Source organism: Bos mutus, chromosome 17, assembly GCF_027580195.1.
Source record: "Bos mutus isolate GX-2022 chromosome 17, NWIPB_WYAK_1.1, whole genome shotgun sequence".
NCBI classification, from domain to species: domain Eukaryota; kingdom Metazoa; phylum Chordata; class Mammalia; order Artiodactyla; family Bovidae; genus Bos; species Bos mutus.
The window spans coordinates 10813526-10837514 of record NC_091633.1 but is presented as its reverse complement, the minus strand read 5'-3'; the positions used below and the strand labels follow the sequence as shown (position 1 = coordinate 10837514).

Here is a 23989-nt window from a genome sequence, read left to right as displayed (position 1 = left end):
GAATGTACACAAGTCATACCATGCATTATTCATGACACAGACCACAGACATATATATAATTATGTTTACATTTTATTATTTTTATGTTCCATTATTTATTATATGTACCCTTTTTAAAATGAACTAGAAAGAATTATACCAAACTCAGAAAGTAGTTATTTCTGAGAAAGAAAAGAAGAGTAGAAAGTGTGGTGAAAAAGAGGAAACTTTGCTTTACTTTATATTTTACTTTGAAGAAAAAAATGACTGGCAATAAACACAACATGGGTAATTGTACATAAATTTATGTATTTTTCTGTATTTTTTTTCCTCAAAGTTAAAACAGGGTATCTTCCTTGACTAACTAGAATGGGCGCATAACAAAAAGTTTAGATCACCCGCAGAAAACTAGAACAATAAACATGTCATACACACACATATACACATATCTCAGTGTCTATTATATCATATACACAATAAAACATTTATCATATACATAAAAAAATGAGTACATAACCAAAAATGAATACAGAAAGAAATGAATCTGACTTTGTAGTAAGTTCATAACTACACAGAAAATTAATTTCTGTAGCTTCTGAAAACAGTACTAACAGTACACCCTTATTGGGATATATTCTAAGAACAAAAAAGACTCCAGGGAAATCATGAACTTTACTTAATTAGAAATGTTTGTAATTAGAAATGATAGTGGTATAGTCATTTTGAAGCTATTTTCCTATTATAGGATTGGGCGAATGAGGTCATACACTGATGCAGCTATAAAACAGGGTTTTCTCTATAAGTGAACAGAAATGCAAATATGGAATGAGAAGAGGTGAAGAAGCTGGTGTTGAATTGGAACTATCAAACTTGGTTTGATATATATTCATGTATTTATTGATATTGATATATTTAAAATTTGCTTTCAAATATATATTTACTCCCCAGCTCTGCCTACTACAAGGGCCTAGAAGCAGTAACACTCCAGGAGTACAAACACCAAAAGATAAGACAAACAGATATTCTGTGCTTTCTGATGTGACATAACGGGATGGCTTCAAAAGCCACGATTGAAATGACGAGAGAAATTTGAACAGGGACTGTACATTAGATAATATTGAATCAATGTTAAAATTTCTCACATATAATATTAATGATATTGTAATTATACAGGATGTCCTTGTTCGTAGGACATGCACACTGAACTAACAATATTGAGAGGTTAAAAATAAGCATCCTGACATTTGCAACTTATTTTCAAAAGGTTTGGTAGAAGGAGTATACAAACACACAGTCCTAAAAAGAAAGAGCAAACACAGTGAAATGTTATAATAACAGGTAAAGAGAATGTGGGTGTTCACTGTATTCATTTTTTGACTTTCCAATAGACCTGAAATTGCTCAGAATAAAAAGCTGAGGAAAAATAAATTAAAAAAAAAACCTCACCAGTTCTGTAGTCCTGGCTCTGCTGCCTACTAGGTACGAGACCGGCTTTCTAACTTGACCTTTGAGCTTCAGCTTACTTACCTCAAAGCTGGAGATAGTGGTATTTATTCTTAGGACTTAGGACTTAATAAAGTGGTATTTATTCTTAGGTTACTGGAGAGATGAAATAAAATGAAATACGGTGAGTGTTTAGCAAGATGGCCTGCAATGTGTTGAGTCCTCAGTAATGTCTGCTATCATCCTCCTCTTCCTCCTCCTCCTCATCGTTACTATTATATAATCTTGTAAGTCAAATGTCACTCAACTGTAGGTTAGAGGTCTGTGCTAGGACAAGGCCCAAAAACTCACGAAGGCTTCTGCCCACTCCTGGTAGCAAAACAGAAGTAAAAGCTAACGATGACATGGGCTCCTAGAGAAACTAATACCCATCGAAAAGGGACTTCTTAAGTCCCAAAAGGGTCCTAGATAAATCCTCAGAGCACATTTTCCTTACTTTTTTATTTAAAAATAATAACAACAAAAGAAAATTCATAGAGCAGTTCATATCTAGCTCCTGGAATGAGCTAGAGCAAGGAGAATATAAGAGTATATAAGTATATAAGAGAAACTCAATTTCAAGAAAAAACTCTCCCATGTGGGCTCAAAGAGACATGCAACAGGGTGCGATGGCCATACTGTTCAAAACAGTTTTAAACATAGTAAAGATAACTTAGTGTCCAACAATAGGGGATGGGATAAATTGTGGTATATTCACACCATTCAAGTATTATACAGCCATTAAAATTGATAATTAGATCTATATGTCCCAGCACAGAATAAAAAAAAAAAAAAAAAATTTCAAGGAAGTTGCAGAATACATACGTTATAAAGCCAGGGATATGAATTCTAAAAACACACAAACCAACTTCATATCATTCACACATAGGACAAATGCAGTACGAGTATAAAAACATGTTCAGGAAGGAGATATGCCAGCCTCTTGATGGTGGTTTCCTCTGAGGAAGGAGCGAGGGGAATGGGACTGGACAGGGGAACAAACGGCACCACAACTTCCTCAGTGATGCTTTATTTTTTGAAAAAGAAAAGTGATCTCAAGAAACTCTTCTCTTTCTTTCTCTTTTTACTTGAAGTATAGCTGATTCACGGTGCTGTGTTAGTTTCAGGTGTACGGCAAAGCGGTTCAGTTATGTACACACCTTTTTTTCAGATTCTTTTCCCTTATAGAACATTACAAGATACTGAGTACAGTTTCCCGGGCTATACAGCAGGTCTTTGATACCTACTTTATATATAATACAGTGTGTATCTGTTAATCCCAGACCCCCACCACCACCATTTCCCCCTTTGGTAACCTTAAGTTTGTTTTCTATGTCTGTGAGTCTATTTGAAGAAATACTTCAAGAGTATTTTTTCCCATTCAGTAGTCACCAGAAGAGAAAGGGAACCAGATTCAGGATGAGTGAAACCAGAACTGTGCCTTGTTTGGGATTACACTGGGATTGAATCAGGCTCAATTTAAGAACTTCTTATGCTCTGCTCCAACTCATCCTTATGTGGTCCCTCAAGAGAGAAGAAAAGCCCACCTTTCAGGCCCCTTCTGCTGACTCCCTAATCCGCTCACTCTCAGGAGGCTATGTTCTGAAACCCCACAAGCAAGCCTGAATCCCCCCTAATCTGGGGACCAGGGCACTGGCAAGGCCTCACTCACAGGGCTGCAGACAGGTCTTCAGACTCTAAATGAGGGTAGCAGGTTGTCCAAATGTGGTCTTAACATTTCCCACCTGGCAGGCACTCTCAGGATGTGCTCTTGTTCTTCCAGCTTACCTAACGGAAAGTGTGAAGTCTCCAGGGTTGCTTTTACTGGGCCTCGCCAAGAAACTGCCGTCAACTCCTCTTGTCAACAGTAGGTTTTCTGCCTCCACGCCAGTGATATTTGGGTGAAACCATCTTGAGAGGGAGAGAAAAAGAGCAATGAAAAACAAAGCACTGCTTTCCACACCATTGCAGCTAAAATGCCTATGAGAAGAGTAGCAGATAAAAATATCAACACAACCTTTCCCCAACTCTCTTTGATCACCGCCTCCTTCTTATCTTCCCTAAGGTAGGGACCTGGCGTCCCACTGGCACAGTAGGTGGGGCTGGGAGCACGGTTAAGGGGACTGGGGCTGAAATGGATGCTATTTATTCAGGGTGGTTGGGGATGGCCTCAGCCATAAGGGAATATCTGATCAGATCTGAAAGAAGCAAGGCAGTAACATGCAGCCATATAAGACAGGAGCACAGCAGGCAAAGAGAGGAACAAGAAAAGGGCACAGGGGCAGACTGTTTTTGACCTGTTCAGCTTGGGACAGAACAGACAAGGGTCAGAGGGGAAGGAGATGAGGCCAGTGAGGTAATGAAAAGCCAGATGAGGGAGGGCCTTGGAGGACACTGTAAAAACTTCAGCTTTTATTTTTTGTGAACTGGGAAAGACCTACAGGGTTTTTAGGCAGAAGAGCAACATGATCTAACTTACTTTGTTTTTTTTTAACTTATTTATTTGGCGTGCAGGGTCTTAGTTGCAGCATGAGGAATCTTCAACATTCATTGTGACATGCAGGCTCTTTAGTTGTGGCACACAGAATTTTTAGTTGCAGCATGTGGGATCTAGTTCCCTGACCAGGGATTGAACCCAGGCCCCCTGCATTGGGAGCAGAGTCTTGGCCACTGGACTACCAAGGAAGTCCCTGACTTATATTTTAAAATCATCCCTCAAGCTATCATGCAAGGACAGAAGCACACAGATCAGTTAAATAAGCTACTGTGATAATCCACACAAGAGATGATGATACCAAGGACCAAGGTGGCAGAAGGAGCAGTGATAGACAGTCCAACTGGGAATACTCTAAAGGTAGCCAACAGGATTTCCTTATTAACAAATGAGATGGGAAAAAAAGAAAAGAGTAAGAAAGATGCCTGGGTTTCAGGTCTGGGTAAGTAGCAGGTTGGAGGTACTGTGTACAAAACAGGGGAAAAGGGTGGGGAGAGGAAACTCAGGTGTTGGATTTGGCATATGCTAAATACGAGATGCTTAGTCATTTGAGAGTGCATATATATTATGCACTAAGGTTTATTATTGACAATCATAATAATAAATGTAAGACTGTTCTGACAAGGAATAATCAGAAAAGGCAAGAATTCAGACATAGCCTACCAACATTCCTGTTATTTACATTAACTGAAATTTATTTTCTTTTTAATTTTTCCTATTGTATCTTCCGAGCATTTGGGGGGAAGTCTAAACATCACTCTGATTGTCCCAGAGAAAAATCACAGGGCTCAGGTGAAAAAAATACGCATATATTAGTTGGCTTTTTACTCCCTCTGAGAGCCTGTCAAAAGATCAAGATGGAATTTTACCCCAGGAAAACAACCTCAAGTTATATATACCTTTCATCCCAACATCCCATACTTTAGCATACAGCATGATTACTAAACTCTTTTTTTCCTTTTTAACCTTGCTCACGATTTCTTTGATCTGTGGTTCCCACCTGAGTCCCCACAGCCCTAGGGAATCAAAAAGCAGTAACAGAGGGTTTCCAATTACTTATAACTTTTCAAAAAGTACAGTGAAAATCTTACATTAACATTCAATTTGTCTACCTATATAAGCCAGTTAGAATGTCAAATCTCTTTTGCTTTTGGCTACAAAACAACGTATTACTTGATGTGGTAGTCTGAAGCTGAGTGGGTGAACACACATATAACCGAGAAAAAAAAAAAACACATGCAATAGAACAGAACTAATATTTAAAACTAAATTGAGGGCCTTCCATGGTGGCCTAGTGGTAAAGAATCCTCCTGCCAATGCAGGAGACATGGGTTTGATCCCTGATCAGGAAAATCCTACATGCTGCAGAGCAGCTAGGACCATGTATCACAACTATTGAGCCTGAGCTCTAAAGCCACAGCTACTGAGCCCATGTGTTGCAATACTGAAGTCCGTGTGTGCTAGAGAGCATGCTCTGTAACAAGAGAAGCCATCACAATGAGAAGTCCAGGAACCGCAACTGGAGAATAGCCCCAGCTCACTGCAACTAGAGAAAAGCCTGCAAAGCAACAAAGACCCGGCACAGCCAAAAATAAATAACTAAATACATTAAATTTTTAAAAAATAAATTGAGACAATGAATAAGATGTGAATATATACACTGAAAAGTTTCACCAGGTACTTAGGAAAACTAGCCCAGAACAATCACTCTGACACTTGTTCTAATGAAATTATTATACTTTAAAGACAAATGGGAAATGCCTGCAGGAAAATCAAATAACTTGCTACAGGAAACAAATGAGACCAGCACCCGACTTTTCAAAGTCAACATATATAGCAAGTTGACAAATGAACAAGAATGTTTTTTAAACTCAATGAAAGAAAAGTGTAAACCAAGAATTTTATATCCAGCCAAGTTATCCTTCAACCATCAAAGCTATAGAAAAAAACAAGTTTCAACATACAAGAACTAAGGGAATGCTGCACATATCAGTCTTTCCTGATGAATCTCCTAGAGGATAAACTTCATCTAAGCAAATAGTAACAAGCAACACTGACAAAATAACTGACTGTGGGCATTTAATGATCTGTAAGTGTGCATGGACAATGAAACAAAGATGGGAATGAGAGTAGAGGACTGATGCACAGTAGTTACACATTGTCACACAGGAGAAATACTACAACCAGAAAATGGGAAAGGGAAAACAATAAAAACCTCATTGCTGGGGAACTAGGATCCCACATGAGCCCTCTTGATCTCCACAGCGAAAGAGTCTGTGTGTTGCCAGGAAAGATTCCCCAGTGCCACAACTAAGACCCAACACCGCCAAAATAAAAACCTCATTGCTGTATAGTGAGAGTGAAAGTCACTCAGTCATGTCCAACTCTTTTGTGACTCCAGGGACTGTAGCCTTCCTGGCTCCTCTGTCCATGGAATTCTCTGGGCAAGAATACTGGAGTGAGTAGCCTATTCCTTCTCCCGCAGACCTTCCCAATGCAGGAATCAAACTAGAGTCTCCTGCATTGCAGGCAGATTCTTTACCAGCTGAGCTACCAGGGAAGCCCCATTGCTATACAGGCAATAGGCAACAGATGGGTATTTAAAGATAATGAAAAAATCTGATAAGCCTGATAATGAAAGTTAAATAACCAAACAGAGGGGTTTAAGTACTAGAATTAAGAAAAAAGACACAAACCTTCCAAAAAACTATTTTCAACAAAAAACTTTTAAATACACATCTTAGAAAAAAATTATACACACACACACACATCTTGAGACAAACAATGCAAGGAAACACTACATATACACCAGACCCGTGAAAAACTTGGGGGTTAGAGGCACTGATCCTTACATAGTTGAAAATCCATATTTAACTTTATAGACAGCCTCCATATCCACTGTTCTGCTTCCAACCACATGATTTCAACCAGCTGCAGATTGTGCTGTACTGTAGCACATACTTATTGAGGAAAATCTGTGTTTATGTAGACCTGTGCAATTCAAACTTGTGTTGTTCAAGGGTCAACTGCAAGTATAAAATATTATGATAGAATTGATACCAAACCTATCAATCATAACAATAAATGTAGATGAGGTTCTATCTGTTTATGTACAATCACCTTTATGGAGCAAAAACTATAGGAGATGCAAGGAAACACACTAATAATAGGAGATTTTAATAGTCCACATCCAATACAAAATAAAATAGACTAAGAAAATAGGTAAAAGATAGAAAATCTAAACAACATAAACAATATGGTAGATATATTGTGCATATGTTGAATTCCACATCTTGATAATAGTCACATATTCTTCCCTAGTGACCAGAGAATTTTCATAAAAACTGATCAGATATATTAGGTCACAAAGAAAAGAAAATAGTAACTCCTATAAAGTAGAAGTATTACAACTTAATACCATTATATCATGATTGGTCAACAGAAAATAATAGAATTCTGTATCACCAAAACTCCCATTTAACAGAAAAACCTGTGATCACTTTTTAAAATCCAGATGCACATCAGAATTATCTTAGAATTTTTTGAAAAATACAAATGCCCAGGTATAGCGTTTTTTCTCCAGATGTGTTTCTAATGAGCAGCCATGTTTCAAAGCAACTGGACTATATGATTATCTTTTACTTTTATCTAGTTTGTTTCACTTTATCTATTTCATAGTCAGTGTTCCCATTTTATTTAGTCTATGTTTTCCATTTTTTAATATATAGCCATATATGTATTATACACATATTACATGTCTATATAATAGAGTTTTGCCAAGAAAATGTACTGGTCATAGCAAACACCCTCTTCCAACAACACAAGAGAAGATTCTACACATGGATATCACCAGATGGTCAACATCGAAATCAGACTGATTATATTCTTTGCAGCCAAAGATGGAGAAGCTCTATACAGTCAACAAAAACAAGACCAGGAGCAGACTGTGGCTCCTGAACTCCTTATTACCAAATTCAGACTTAAATTGAAGAAAGTAGGGAAAACCACTAGACCATTCAGGTATGACCTAAATCAAATCCCTTATGATTATACAGTCGAAGTGAGAAATAGATTTAAGGGCCTAGATCTGATAGATAGAGTGCCTGATGAACTATGGACTGAGGTTCATGACATTGTACAGGAGACAGGGATCAAGACCATCCCCATGGAAAAGAAATGCAAAAAAGCAAAATGGCTGTCTGGGGAGGCCTTACAAATAGCTGTGAAAAGAAGAGAAGTGACAAGCAAAGGAGAAAAGGAAAAATATAAACAACTGAATGCAGAGTTCCAAAGAATAGCAAGAAGAGATAAGAAAGCCTTCCTCAGTGATCAATGCAAAGAAATAGAGGAAAACAACAGAATGGGAAAGACTAGAGATCTCTTCAAGAAAATTAGAGATACCAAGGGGACATTTCATGCAAAGATGGGCTCGATAAAGGACAGAAATGGTATGGACGGAACAGAAGCAGAAGATATTAAGAAGAGGTGGCAAAAAAAAAAAAAAAAAAAGAAGAGGTGGCAAGAATACACAGAAGAACTGTACAAAAAAGAGCTTCACGACCCAGAGAATCACGATGGTGTGATCACTCACCTAGAGCCAGACATCCTGGAATGTGAAGTCAAGTGGGCCTTAGAAAGCATGAGTATGAACAAAGCTAGTGGAGGTGATGGAATTCCAGTTGAGCTATTCCAAATCCTGAAAGATGATGCTGTGAAAGTGCTGCACTCAATATGCCAGCAAATTTGGAAAACTCAGCAGTGGCCACAGGACTGGAAAAGGTCCGTCTTCATTCCAATCCCAAAGAAAGGCAATGCCAAAGAATGCTCAAACTACCACACAACTGCACTCATCTCACATGCTAGTAAAGTAATGCTCAAAATTCTCCAGCCAGGCTTCAGCAATACGTGAACTGTGAACTTCTGGATGTTCAAGCTGGTTTTAGAAAAGGCAGAGGAACCAGAGATCAAATTACCAACATCTGCTGGATCATGGAAAAAGCAAGAGAGTTCCAGAAAAACATCGATTTCTGCTTTATTGACTATGACAAAGCCTTTGACTGTGTGGATCACAATAAACTGTGGAAAATTCTGAAAGAGATGGGAATACCAGACCACCTGACCTGCCTCTTGAGAAATCTGTATGCAGGTCAGGAAGCAACAGTTAGAACTGGACATGGAACAACAGACTGTTGTTCCACATAGGAAAAGGACAGACTGTTCTTCCAAATAGGTTCCAAATAGGAAAAGGAGTACGTCAAGGCTGTATATTATCACCCTGCTTATTTAACTTACATGCAGAGTACATCATGAGAAACGCTGGACTGGAAGAAGCACAAGCTGGAATCAAGACTGCCGGGAGAAATATCAATAACCTCAGATATGCAGATGACACCACCCTTATGGCAGAAAGTGAAGAAGAACTAAAAAGCCTCTTGATGAAAGTGAAAGTGGAGAGTGAAAAAGCTGGCTTAAAGCTCAACATTCAGAAAATGAAGATCATGGCATCTAGTCCCATCACTTCATGGGAAATAGATGGGGAAACGGTGTCAGACTTTATTTTGGTGGGCTCCAAAATCACTGCAGATGGTGACTGCAGCCATGAAATTAAAAGACGCTTACTCTTTGGAAGGAAAGTTATGACCAACCTAGATAGCATATTCAAAACCAGAGACATTACTTTGCGACAAAGGTCCATCTAGTCAAGGCTATGGTTTTTCCTGTGGTCATGTATGGATGTGAGAGTTGGACTGTGAAGAAGGCTGAGTGCCGAAGAATTGATGCTTTTGAACTGTGGTGTTGGAGAAGACTCTTGAGAGTCCCTTGGACTGCAAGGAGATCCAACCAGTCCATTCTGAAGGAGATCAGCCCTGGGATTTCTTTGGAGGGAATGATGCTGAAGCTGAAACTCCAGTACTTTGGCCACCTCATGCGAAGAGTTGCCTCATTGGAAAAGACTCTGATGCTGGGAGGGATTGGGGGCAGGAGAAGAAGTGGACGACAGAGGATGAGATGGCTGGATGGCATCACTGACTTGATGGAAGTGGGTCTGGGTGAACTCCGGGAGTTGGTGATGGACAGGGAGGCCTGGCGTGCTGTGATTCATGGGGTCGTGAAGAGTCGGACATGACTGAGCGACTGAACTGAACTGATATACATGTATAATATATGTATTTTAGAAAACTTATAAATTTTTGCCTAGCTAAAAACTTTATGACATTTTGATACTACTTGTTTGATGTAGTATGAATAGAATGCTAGATGTCTAATAAAAAAATAAATATGCAACACACAACAAAAGTTAACTGTATAGCACAGGGAACTATAGTCAATATCTTATAAAAACCTATAATGGAAAAGAATCTGAAAAATAATACATATCTCAGATCACATCAGATCAGTCGCTCAGTTGTATCCAACTCTTTATGACCCCATGAATCGCAGCATGCCAGGCCTCCCTGTCCATCACCAACTCCCGGAGTTCACTTAGACTCATGTCCATCGAGTCAGTGATGCCATCCAGCCATCTCATCCTCTGTCGTCCCCTTCTCCTCTTGCCCCCAATCCCTCCCAGCATCAGAGTCTTTTCCAATGAGGCAACTCTTTGCATGAGATGGCCAAAGTACTGGAGTTTCAGCTTCAGCATCATTCCGTCCAAAGAAATCCCAGGGCTGATCTCCTTCAGAATGGACTGGTTGGATCTCCTTGCAGTCCAAGGGACTCTCAAGAGTCTTCTCCAACACCACAGTTCAAAAGCATCAATTCTTCGGCGCTCAGCCTTCTTCACAGTCCAACTTTCACATCCATACATGACCACAAGAAAAACAATAGCCTTGACTAGACAAACCTTTGTTGGCAAAGTAATGTCTCTGCTTTGAATATGCTATCTAGCTTGGTCATAACTTTCCTTCCAAAGAGTAAGCGTCTTTTAATTTCATGGCTGCAGTCACCATCTGCAGTGATTTTGGAGCCCATTCTTGCCTGGAGAATCCCATGGACAGAGGAGCCGAGCGGGCTATAGTCCACGGGGTCGCAAAGAGTCATTTCCACTGTTTCCCCATCTATTTCCCATGAAGTGATGGGACCGGATACCATGATCTTCGTTTTCCGCATGTTGAGCTTTAAGCCAACTTTTTCACTCTCCACTTTCACCTTCATCAAGAGGCTTTTTAGTTCCTCTTCACTTTCTGCCATAAGGGTGGTGTCATCTGCATATCTGAGGTTATTGATGTTTCTCCCGGCAATCTTGGTTCCAGCTTGTGTTTCTTTCAGCCCAGCGTTTCTCATGATGTACTCTGCATATAAGTTATATAAGCAGAGTGATAATATACAGCCTTGACTACTCCTTTTCCTATTTGGAACCAGTCTGTTGTTCCATGTCCAGTTCTAACTGTTGCTTCCTGACCTGCATACAAATTTCTCAAGAGGCAGGTCAGGTGGTCTGGTATTCCCATCTCAGAATTTTCCACAGTTTATTGTGATCCACACAGTCAAAGGCTTTGGCATAGTCAATAATGCAGAAATAGATGTTTTTCTGGAACTCTCTTGCTTTTTCGACGATCCAGTAGACATTGGCAGTTTAATCTCTGGTTCCTTTGCCTCTTCTAAAACCAGCTTGAACATCTGGAAGTTCACAGTTCACATATTGCTGAAGCCTGGCTTGGAGAATTTTAAGCATTACTTTACTAGCATGTGAGATGAGTGCAATTGTGCGGTAGTTTGAGCATTCTTTGGCATTGCCTTTCTTTGGGATTGGAATGAAGACGGACCTTTTCCAGTCCTGTGGCCACTGCTGAGTTTTCCAAATTTGCTGGCATATTGAGTGCAGCACTTTCACAGCATCATCTTTCAGGATTTGGAATAGCTCAACTGGAATTCCATCACCTCCACTAGCTTTGTTCGTACTGACGCTTTCTAAGGCCCACTTGACTTCACATTCCAGGATGTCTGGCTCTAGGTGAGTGATCACACCATCGTGATTCTCTGGGTCGTGAAGATCTTTTTTGTACAGTTCTTCTGTGTATTCTTGCCACCTCTTCTTAATATCTTCTGCTTCTGTTAGGTCCATACCATTTCTGTCCTTTATCGAGCCTATCTTTGCATGAAATGTTCCTTTGGTATCTCTGATTTTCTTGAAGAGATCTCTAGTCTTTCCCATTCTGTTGTTTTCCTCTATTTCTTTGCATTGATCTCTGAAGAAGGCTTTCTTATCTCTCCTTGCTATTCTTTGGAACTCTGCATTCAGATGTTTATATCTTTGCTTTTCTCCTTTGCTTTTCGCTTCTCTTCTTTTCACAGCTATTTGTAAGGCCTCCCTAGACAGCCATTTTGCTTTTTTGCATTTCTTTCCCATGGTGATGGTCTTGATCCCTGTCTCCTGTACAATGTCACAAACCTCATTCCATAGCTCATCAGGCACTCTATCAGATCTAGGCCCTTAAATCTATTTCTCACTTCCACTGTATAATCATAAGGGATTTGATTTAGGTCATGCCCAAATGGTCTAGTGGTTTTCTTCAATTTAAGTCTGAATTTGGCAATAAGGAGTTCATGACCTGAGCCACAGTCAGCTCCTGGTCTTGTTTTTGCTGACTGTATAGAATATATATGTATATATACATAAATGAATCACCTTGCTGTGCACCTAAAGCACTGTAAGTCAACTATACTTCACTAATATATATAGTGTAAGAGAAAAAAGTATTACCAAATACACTATCATAAGGCAATAAAACCGAATTCTACTAACAAAAGCAAAAAACTGAAAGGCCCTGGTACCTGGAAATTTTAAAACCTTCCATTAAACAACTGTTAGGTAAAGGGGGAAATATAAGCTCAAATTACACAATTTTTAAAAAATAATGGCCACAAAAACACTATGTATCAATATTTATAGCATACAGCTAATAGAGTGATCAGTGGAAAATTCACTACACAAACACTAACAATAATAAAAAAATAAAAAAATAAATAAAGTCCCACCCCTGCCAAACAAAAGCCAAAGTATACCACAAGGAAGGAAACATATTTTATAAAGATAAAAGCAAAAATCAAAGAAAAAAAGGTAGCAGATGTAATTAATAAAAATCCTGCTTCTTAAAATTAGCAAAATAGACAAACCACTAGTTAACTCAATCAGGAATACACAAATAAGAAAAAAAAAATCACAAATACACAAAATAAGAAATGACAAGGGGGAAATAACCATAACCACTCAAACAGAAGAAGAAGAATTTTTTAAGAAACTACTTTGCAAACTGGTGTACCAATAAATTAGAAAATCCAGATGAAGTGAATAATTTTCTAAGGAAATACAGACTGCCCAAACTGGTCCATTCAAGAGAAAATGCAGGCAAACCAATTTCTATATAAAAACAGAGCAATTTTAAAATTACCCCACAGAAAAGCACCAAGCTTTTTATTTGTTTGGTTTCAAAATGGAATTCTATCAAACTTTCAAAGACCATACCATTCCATGCTCTATAAATTATTCCAGAGAAGCAAAAGGAAAAGAAAATGCACCACTTCCTTTCATGAAGCAAATATAACACTGATAACTATCCCAGAAAAAGACAGCTACTTCAGTGATATGGACAGCAGATACCTTGTTCCTGATTCAAAGATTCTAATTATTTTTAAATTATAACGATGGTTATATCACAGTGTTTAAAAAATCCTTAAGCCTACAATTCTCAGGTTACTTGAAGTGAACTGACACATACTTCAAGCTCAGCGGTTGCTTCAGGTACACTGGTCACCCAGCCTGGCCCCCACCACCTATGGGAGATCTGATCCCTTACTGTCACCTCTGTTATCTCCTCTTTGTTTTTCAAAAACAGGTTCTTAGAAGAATTTCTCAGGTTTGCCCCCAACCTCACCATGGGGAGGGCTCCCTCAAAAGCACTGTTTACTGCTTCTAGCAAGATCTTTTTATTTGGTTATCCTGTTTTTCATTCCTGTTTCATCTTTCCTTATCTCAGCCAGCTACTTTAGGTGGCTCTAGTTTTGTATAGTCGATGCCCTCTAGGATCCTGCTGAGCACACACACTTAAAACTTTCTAAAACCTTTTAAAATTTATCTATTAAAACAGCACGATAGGCATGAAATTTCAGAGAAAAAGCCCAAGGTTCCATAGACTCCCAGCTGTATTCGTCAAAAGTAACTACAGTTAGCAAGTTTCCTGTAACACTGAGAAACGTCTCATGCATATACACACACACACACACACATCAGATCAGATCAGTCGCTCTGTCGTGTCCGACTCTTTGCGACCCCATGAATTGCAGCACGCCACACACACATACTTACCTACATGTGCACGGGTGCATACTCCATGCCAGGCTATGTGGAACACACACACAAATGGAAGCCTGATCTACACCCCGATTTTTCACTTACTACAACACAAAGATCTTTCTATATGATCTTTCTATTCTTTTTAATGGCTATACATTATTCCATTATAAGAATGTACTATTCATAATTTAATCCCTATTAAAGGACATTTATATTATTCCTAGATTTTTGTTAATACAAATAATGCAGCATATCATACCCTTTATAATTATCTCTATACAAGTTTACAAGTATGGTTGTAAATTAAAATTTTAGAAACAAAACTGTTTTGACAAGAGTGTTTTTTTAACTCTGATAAATCTGCCAAACTGCACTCAAAAGAAGGTAACAGTTTCAACTCCCATGAAATGAGTGTGAAAGTCCCTGTTTTCTCCCAGTTTTGCCAATACCACATATATTACCAAACTTTTTCATCTGAGTCATGGAAAATGGTACCATTCTACTTTGCATTTCTGTGTGAGACTGAGCAATTTTTCAAGTTTTCAGACCATTTTTTTCCCCCCTTTTCTGTGAGTTGTCAGCTTGCCATTGTTCATTTTCTATTGGATTTTTTTTCTTACTCATTTAAAGGGGCTCTTGATAGAACCAGAAAAATGATCCTTTATTATATGTGTGACAACATTTGTCTTAGCATTTTTCCTTTTTTACTCACTTGTGGTTAATTTTTTTGCCCCCAAAGAAATTCATCTTGGCATGATTAAATTTATCAGCTTGTTCCTTTATGGTTTCTGGGTTTCTTGCTATGTTTAGAAAAACTTGACTCACAGCAAGTTGTTGTGAGCTTGAAGTAAATTAATAACACATAAAATGCTTAGCACAGAAAAAACTCTAAGGACTTTCACCTTAGGAACTAGGAATTTTGTTTTAGGTCAGAATAAAATATTTACAATAAAGGCACAGATTTTAACAGGACCCTTCACAATAGGTACTAAAAAGATGGGGTGACTGGAAGAAGAAAGTAAATAAGACAGAGATGAGAATTTACATCAGGAAAAGAGTATGAAGACAGAGAAGGCATAATTATATTTTTCCCACTAATAATATTTTTTAATTGGTGGAAAATTGCTTTATAATATTGTGCTTTTATTCTGAGGTACAATAACACAAATCAAGTCATGAAAAGCGTTAGTCACTCAGTCATGTCCAACTCTTCACACCTCATGGACTGTAGCCCACCAGGCTCCTCTGTCCATGAGATTTCTGAGGCAAGAATACTGGAGTGGGTTGCCATTTCCTTCTCCAAGGAATATTCCTGACCCAGGGATCGAACCCGGGTCTCCTTCATTGCAGGTGGATTCTATATTGTCTGAGTCGCCAGGAAGCCATAATTTTATATATATATATATATATATATCTCCCCTCCCTTTGAGTCTCTCTCCCTACAAATATTTCAGATTTAAATAAAAAGTTGCAAATTATAAAACAGAAAAGACTTCTCCATACTCATATTATTACATACATTTTTTTCTCCTCAATTATGAACTTGCTCTGACAGCAAGGAAAAAAATAATTTACTGGCTATTATTTATTATGGCTAGTTAAAACTGCGACCACAGGGCTTCCCTGGTGGTCCAGTGGTTAAGAATCCACCTTGCAATGTAGGGGACATGGGTTCGATCTCTGATCCAGGAAGGTCCCACATGCCATGGAAGCAACCAAGCCCATGCATCCTAGGGCCCGTGCTCCGAAATAAGAGAAGCCACCACAATGAGAAGCCCGCGCACCGCATCAGGAGAGTGGCCCCCCTCTCCGCCACTAGAGAAAGCCCACACGCAGCAACAAAGACCCAGCAGCCAAAAATAAAAATAAATAATAAATACATTATTTTTTTAAAACTGTGGCCACATTTACTGACTGTTTTCCATGGGGCCAGCATACAATGCAGACTCCAAAAATCAAATTTTTAGCCTTTACACTGTTATTTATTTCTAAAAATTTCTAGAGCAGGTCTCTGAGTCTAGATGGTCTTTATTCATAACCATGTGTTCCCACCTTTGTGTATTTTAAAAACACAACATTTACGTAGAGTATCCTGCTAAGGCTTAGAGACATTATAAAAGTGACTGCTAAAAAAAAAAAAAGTGACTGCTGAAGGTGGGCTAGGTAACCACCACGGACACCCATCAGGCAGACTGGCACAGGGGAAAAAGCACGTGGTCTCTTTACCCTTATATTAAACAAACTATTACTGCTTCATTGCCAGGTTCTAATTATGCCTATCATGTTATTAAGAGGGAACAGAGGAGAGTAATGTTTATGGGGGAAACTCAGTAACCAGCATTTAGCACAAAGGCTAGACAGAGTAAGAGCTTAACAAACATTGGTTATCGCTGTTGTTATCATTATTATTATTGGTGGAAGATATGCAGATAGATTCTTCTCTTGCATAATTATGTTAGTTTCACATGGCCCATTTTGACATATGAATCATTTATGTTACACTGTCTTTGCAAAAACTGAACTTCAGGGCTCAGGGGCTGTCCCCACATTATTTCGAACGGTGTATAATTAGAAATTGAAAGTTCTACAACATAATCCACCCACTTGAGTTTTGATATATTGTAAACTCTCTTTCCTGAGCTATGCTTTTCAAAAAGTTCTTTATATTTACCAGAAACTTTTTCCCAATTACATGTTTAATATTTGTAGTTCAACGACTAGCAGTTTTGTGATTCGCAAAATGCTCACCTCTAACACAGAGCAGTTAAGAGTTCATTCAATCCCTGAGATCTTAGTGAGGGAGGGTAAAGGATATGCGTGTGCTAAGTCGCTTCAGTCGTGTCTGACTCTGTGCGACCCTATGGACTAGCCCACCAGGCTCCTCTGTCCATGGGGATTCTCCAGGCAATACTGGAGTGGGTTGCCATGTCTTTCTCCAGGGCATCTTCCCAACCCAGGGACTGAACCTATGTCCCTTACATCTCTTGCGCTGGTAGGTGGGTTCTTTACCACTGAGCCACAAGGGAAGCCAAAGGGTTGTGAAGTTAACAGGTTTAATATTAGATTATAGAGCCGGCCTCAAGGATGACAGAAACACTTGTAATAGTAGGTACTGAGGCCACACATCTCTAAATCCTGCCCCCATCTTCTGCTTCATGTGAATTCAAACAGCAGAGGTTAGTCTCCCCAAATCATGTAAATGTATCTATGTTACCTCAAAGGAGGGGAAAAGGGCATTTGGGTTTATCAACAAGGTAGGTCCATAAAAGATGAGAAGAAACAGATAAATGTCAGTCTGCCTAACGTCTACCATAGGCACTTGGTGAAGGACGGATGCCTGAGTTAATTTTGGGGAATGAAGAAAAATCAGGGAGGAGAAAAGCCAGAAAGGAAGGGCACAGGGAAAAAAATCACATGCAGAAGAGGGGAAGAGAGTTCTCTTATGTATTTTTTTTTTCAGTGCCCTGCCACAAGGCATGCTGGATCTTAGTTCCCTGACCAGGGATCAAACCGGTGCCCCCTGCAGTGCAAGTACAGAGTCTTAACCACTGGGCCACCAGGGAATATGAGCGTTCTCCTCTTGTACACTGTAACTCTCACAAACCTCCAGGTGCTTGACAACCCCTTCTAATCGGTCATCCTCTGGCACTGCCTATTTTTTAAAAAAACTTTTTTTTTACTTTTATATTGGGTACAGCCAATTAACAATGTTGTGATAGTTTCAGGTGGACAGCAAAGGGACTAAATACATATACATGCATCCATTCTGCCCCAAACTCCCCTCCCGTCTAGGCTGCCACATAACACTGTGCAGGGTCCCCTGTGCTGTGCAGTAGGTCCTTGTTGGTTACTCACTTTAAATATAACGGTGTGTACATGACAATCTCGAACACCCTCACTACCCCTTCCCCACCCTCCCCTGTTAAGTCTGTTCTCTGAGTCTGCAGCACTATTACTTATTAAGACTCTCAGGTCACAACACGGCCCAGGTGGGTGCCACCCATCTCGCAGAAAGAGCTGAAAACACATGCACACTCTCACAACCCCAGTGCTTGTGGAAAAAAGAGCCTCCAACCAATGTGTGAAACAAATCAGTCCTGTGCTGAGTGGGCCTGAAGAAAGGAAAGACAGAATCCCCCACCTCCAAGAGAGTTTACTAACCCAAACTACTTGCCGGGAAATCATACCAAAAATGTAAATCTCTCATTACTGAGCACAGATTCTACAAAGCCCTAGCTCACTGAGACCAGGCTCTTCTTTATGTCAAGTGAGTTTAAAAAAGAAAATGCTGATGAACCAAAAAGAAAATACAATGATGCTGATTATTTTATCCATGCGTCCCCTTCCCCCCAGTGATGTGGGGAAACAGTCGAGCAGGCTGTTAATTTCAGGAACTTATTCTCAAGGCTGCTATGCTAAGAAGGGAGTTTAAACTAGGGATCCAAAGTCTAATTTCAGTTTCTTGCCTAAATATAAAGTGATACTGGGTATGGCTTTCTTACCCGCTGCTCTACAAAAATGATTATCTTTGTCCTTGGGGAGAAAGCTTAAAGTGGTACTTTCTGCAGATTACAAGAATATTCCTCTTTTCCAATTAAATGCTAATTTTCAATGGGGAAAAGGATGAGTCATGAGGGAGGGGTAGTTGATAGGGAAAAGGATTCTAGGTAACAGAGGCTAGAAAAAAAGTTAAGGCAGTTTTTTAATGGTAGTATAGAGCTATGGCTTAATTGATCATTATCTTTTCACGGAGTTTCATTGGTCAGTATCTCTGCTCTGATGACAAGGCATTGGAAACTGCCTGCAAAAATCTTTCCACAAATGGCTTCTATCCTGTTTGAAGTCTCTCTCTTGTTTGTCTGCTCTCCCAGGGTCCACTCGAACCTCTTACAACCCTCCCTTCAGAGCAGCTAGAAGGATATTTTTAAATAGATCATCTCATGCCACTCCCCGATTACATCCTTCTACGGGTTTGAGCTGCTCTTAAAATACAATCCAAACTCTTCTCTGTGGTCCACGTGATGCTGAGGACCTTAATAATCCCTGCGTGGTCTCGTCCCCACCTACAGCCCCAGTGTCAGCTCCACCACGTGCTCCTGTCTGTCCTTCAAGCACTCTGAGAACTCTGCACCTCAGCACTTTCACACTCACTGTTTCCTTAAAACCTGGACACTCAACGCCTAGTACAGTGCCCCCCATACGTAGTAATCCCCTGATAACCAAGTTAAATCCCACATTCGTGAATGAATAAGTCAAGGTTCCATTAGAGTGGGTCAGTGGAGTGACAAAGGCTTGGATCCATAGTCTACTGTTTTTAAAATAAACATATTGCATGTGGGTATAGGTATGTGTATATAACAGACACACACAGTGTGTGTGAAGTGCACATCAGCGCACAAGTATGTGTGTGCTCTAAACAGTACGCTCTGTACTGACAAAGTTCAGTTTCAGTTTGATACTACTTTCATCAAACTCGTTTGATGCTGGCCCACAAGTCTGTCTCCCTCTAAAGTCAATGCTACTTGAAAACACGAACTGTGTCTTTCATATTTCAGCACTGCTAAGAGTTTGCTGAATGCACATCACCCTCCAAAACTCAGTAGTGAACTGGGCTGCAATTTTAGGGAGCTTGAATCCACTTCGGGGGGGCGGGGGCGGTTCTCAAACCCTTGGGTGCAGTCCACAACTGCCACAGAAGCTACCAAACATCAGTATTTGTCTTCCCCTTCCTTAAAAAGGGCAGCATCGGAGGGCAAGTGCTATCTGTGTTTCCCAAAGGGAAAAAGGAATAAGCACAGTGTCTTCTATTGTTCTGCTGCTGCCTAACAAAGTACACCAAGGCCCACTAGTAACAATTACAAACAAGGGTTGGCTCTGCTTTTCCAGATCTCGTGTGACTCTCTAACAGTCACCACATTGACCACGTGCAAGAGGAGTAAGTAATCTTAGCAGTGGGCCTTGCATTTGAGCAGCTCTGGACAAAAACCCGAGTTCTGGATAGGACGTTAGCAAAGACAACAAGTTTCAACTGGAAAGACACAGAGCTGTTATTTTTCAGTAAGGCAAGTTTATTGACTCCCACAGGAGATAAACAAACATGGCCACCAGGGAGAGCCTGGGACAAAATGTACTTGACCTGCAACAGATAAACCAAAAGCCTTGAGTTAGAGAACAAGCTAAATTTTCTGCCCCTCTCAGTACACGTCATCAGACAGTCTCTCCCAGAGGAAAAAAAGCAAATGCCAAAGATGTACCAGATGCTGAAAGATATAACCTGTTTGGTCAGCCGGGCGAGGCAGAGTAGAGCAGCCAAGCAATCTCAAAATCTAAACACAGAACTGCCATCACTCTATTACCTGGGGTGGTGGTTGTTTAGTGGCTAAGCCATGTCTGACTCTTTGCGACCCCATTGACTGCCAGGCACCTCTGTCCATAGGATTTCCCAGGCAAGCATACTGCAGTGGGTTACCATTTCCTTCTCCAGGGGATCTTCCCAACCCAGGGATCCAATCTCCTACATTGGCAGGTGGATACTTTACTGCCTAGCCACCAGGGAAGCCCATGGCAGAGGGGTGTGTGGGGGTGGGGCTTGTCATTTAATTGCACATCCTTTCCCTACCTGTGATGCTGAGAGGCATCAGCATACTGAATATGACATTTTAATTACTGAACACATCGAGACTCTAAACCCATGAACCAAAAAAGATTAGTTTGATAATTAAGCTACACAAAATTCAGAATATTAGTCACTGAGGAGTCAGCTCCTATGATCACCTCCTCAGAGACTTTTCCTAAACCCATTATCAAAACTAACCACATTCTCCACATTTGCTTTTTTCGGCCTCCCAGAAGTTATTACTACCTGAAATAGTCTTATTTATTCATGGGTTTGTTCACGTTCTCTCTCAGTCATGAGAACAGCAATCTTTGCCTACTTTATTGCCTCATCCTGCCTGGTTCAGTAACTACTTGGTGAATGTATTAATTTTGAGGTTAAATGTCATTTGAAAAAGAGCAGTTTGAAGACTGAAGACACTATCCGATTTCAAGACTTGTTATGAAGCTACAATGATCAAGATCGTGCAGTACTGACATAAAGACAAATAGATCAATAGAACAGAAGAGAGTCCAGAAATAGACCCATGTACAAATGGACAACTGATCTTCAAAAAAGGTGTGAGTTCAGTACAGATGGACAGTCTTTCCAACAAGCGGTGCTAGAACAACTGAACACTCATATGCAAAGAAGAGAAGATATATCCACAGCCCACACCACATACAAAAGTTAACTCAAAGTGGATCACAAACCTAAAACTATAAAACTTGGAGAAAACACTTGAGACTTAGATTAAGCAAAGATTTCTTAAGAATAACACCAAAAGCATGATCCACTTTTTTTAACTGATAAATTCGACTTCATCAAAATTAAAACCCTCTGCTTAAGACACTGTTTAAAAAAATGAAAAGACAAGCTACAGACTAAAAGAAAATGCTTGCAATTCCGATCAAAGACTTGTATCCAGAATAAAAAAGCTCTCAAATTTCAATAAGAAAACAAAGAAGTAAATTTTATTTTTTACACATAAATTTTAAAAGGGAAAATATTTAATCAATAGATGTGCCACCAAAGAAGAGATACAGATGGCAAACAAACACATGAAAAAATGATCAACATTATTAGTCACCAGGGAAAATACAAATTAAAATTACAATAAATAAATATCAAATCAGTATGCTGTACAGCTGAAACTAATATAATGTTACATGTCAATTATACCTCTATTAAAATAAGTAAATTAAATTTAACAGTACTGATATAGGAAAAAACTACAATGACACACCTTTACATGACTGAAATTTAAAAACTGACCACACCAAGTGTTGGCCAAGATGTGGAGAAACTGAATTCTTAATACACTGCCAGTGGGAACATTTTGAAAAAGTTTGGTAGTTTCTGAAAAAATTAAATATACATCTGCTCAAACAGGGGCTCTGTATCAACCTAGAGGGGTGGGATGGGGAGGGAGATGGGAGAGAGGTTCAAGAGGGAGGGGACATATGTATACCCATGGCTGATTCACGTTGAGGTTTGACAGAAAACAACAAAATTCTGTAAAGCAATTATCCTTCAATTAAAAAATAAATAACTTTTTAAAGTAAAAAAAAATTATAAACTATACTCCAATAAAATTTTTTAAAATTATATCTCCTAAATATATACATACACATCTGCTATGTGATCCAGCCATACCACTGATAAGGATTTATCAAAGAAGAATGAAAGTATACATCCATATAAACACATGAACACGGACATTCAGAGCAGTTTTATTTGTGAAGCCAAACTCTGAAACAACCCAAATGTCCACCAACAACTGGATGGAAAAATGAATGGTGGTAAAGCCATACAGTAGAATATCACTGATCAATAAAAAGGAACTATTTGCCATACACAACAACATAGATGAACCTCGATATAATTTTGCTGAGCATAAGAAGCCACACACAAAAGTCCACTTTTGTGTAAAAGTATAAAATCCTAGGAAATGCAAACTAAGGTATAGTGACAGAAAGCAGAAAAGTGTCTGCCTGGCAACAAGGAAGGGATTATAAAGGGTTCCAGGAGCCATCACAGGGGTGATGGGTATATTCATTATCTTGATTTGTGTTGCTGGTTTCTTGAGTGTATACATGTGTGGAAACTTATCAAATTGTATGCTTAAATATATGCAATTTGTGGCATGTCACTTATACCTCAATAAAGCTGGTTTAAAAATAATAAAAGACCTATGATCTGAAAACTAATAATAAATAATCCCCAATTGTGTGCACTGTTGTCGTTGTTATCGTTTAGTTGCTAAATCATCTCTGCCTCTTTTGCAACCCCATGGACTGCAGACAGCCAGGCTCCTCTGTCCAAAGGATTTCCCAGGCAAGAATACTGGAGAGGGTTGCCATTTCCTTCTCCAAGGACTCTTCCCCACCCAGGGATCCAACCCGAGTCTCCTGCATTGGCAGGTGAATTCTTAACCACTGAGCCACCTGGGAAGTCGTGCATTACAATAATCTGACTTTTTAGGGGGCACATATTTTTCTTCCATAACAAGTATGGGAGGGCTGGAGGAGGAGAGGAGGAATTACTTCATTTCAAACTGTCATCTTTACCACTTGCTGCTTTGGCTCTTCTCACACTTCCTGGCTCCTAAATTAACAAGTTGGACAATGTAGGGTCTATTACTACCCAGCCCCTACCCCACCCCCAGTCCCCAGACTTTTTGTCTCCTAAAAGAAGCAGATCCTTACTTGTCTGGAAAAGCAGACACAAGGAACAAAAGGCTCAATGACTATTTGACAGATTAAAGAATAGAAAACTGTTTTTATTTAAATGCTCTCTAAAGAATTAGAACATTTGAGGCTATACACTGTTCTGCTGAAATGCAATTATATATTACCCAGATCTGTAAGCACTTGCCAGAAGACCTGTCCAAATCACTCACTGCTTAAGTTTTCAGTTTTCTCCTTTCTCTCATTTCATCCCATCAATGAATAATGTGCAGGTGTATTTCTGAGAAGACATTCCTAATGTTTTGAAAAGTCTCTCAGTCAATAACCCCAACAGCTTGAAACAGTTTTTCAAATGTCTAAGACAGTGTGAATCCTATACAGAATGACAATACAATAGCAGGATCATTATTTGAAAACAATTGATGATACTAATATTTAACAACAAAATTAAGGCT

General features: G+C 39.4%; 1 protein-coding gene across 4 annotated transcripts in view; it reads right to left on the bottom strand.

Moving 5' to 3' along the window:
- The window catches only part of PTPN11 (protein tyrosine phosphatase non-receptor type 11), a 70652-nt gene that overhangs the window by 45320 nt on the left and 1343 nt on the right, over window positions 1-23989 (bottom strand). For all 4 annotated transcript variants that reach the window (XM_070386061.1, XM_070386062.1, XM_070386060.1 and 1 more), the window contains exon 2: window positions 3250-3372. In XM_070386061.1, coding sequence (XP_070242162.1) covers window positions 3250-3372 — 123 coding nt within the window. The remainder of the gene's footprint in view (window positions 1-3249; window positions 3373-23989) is intronic.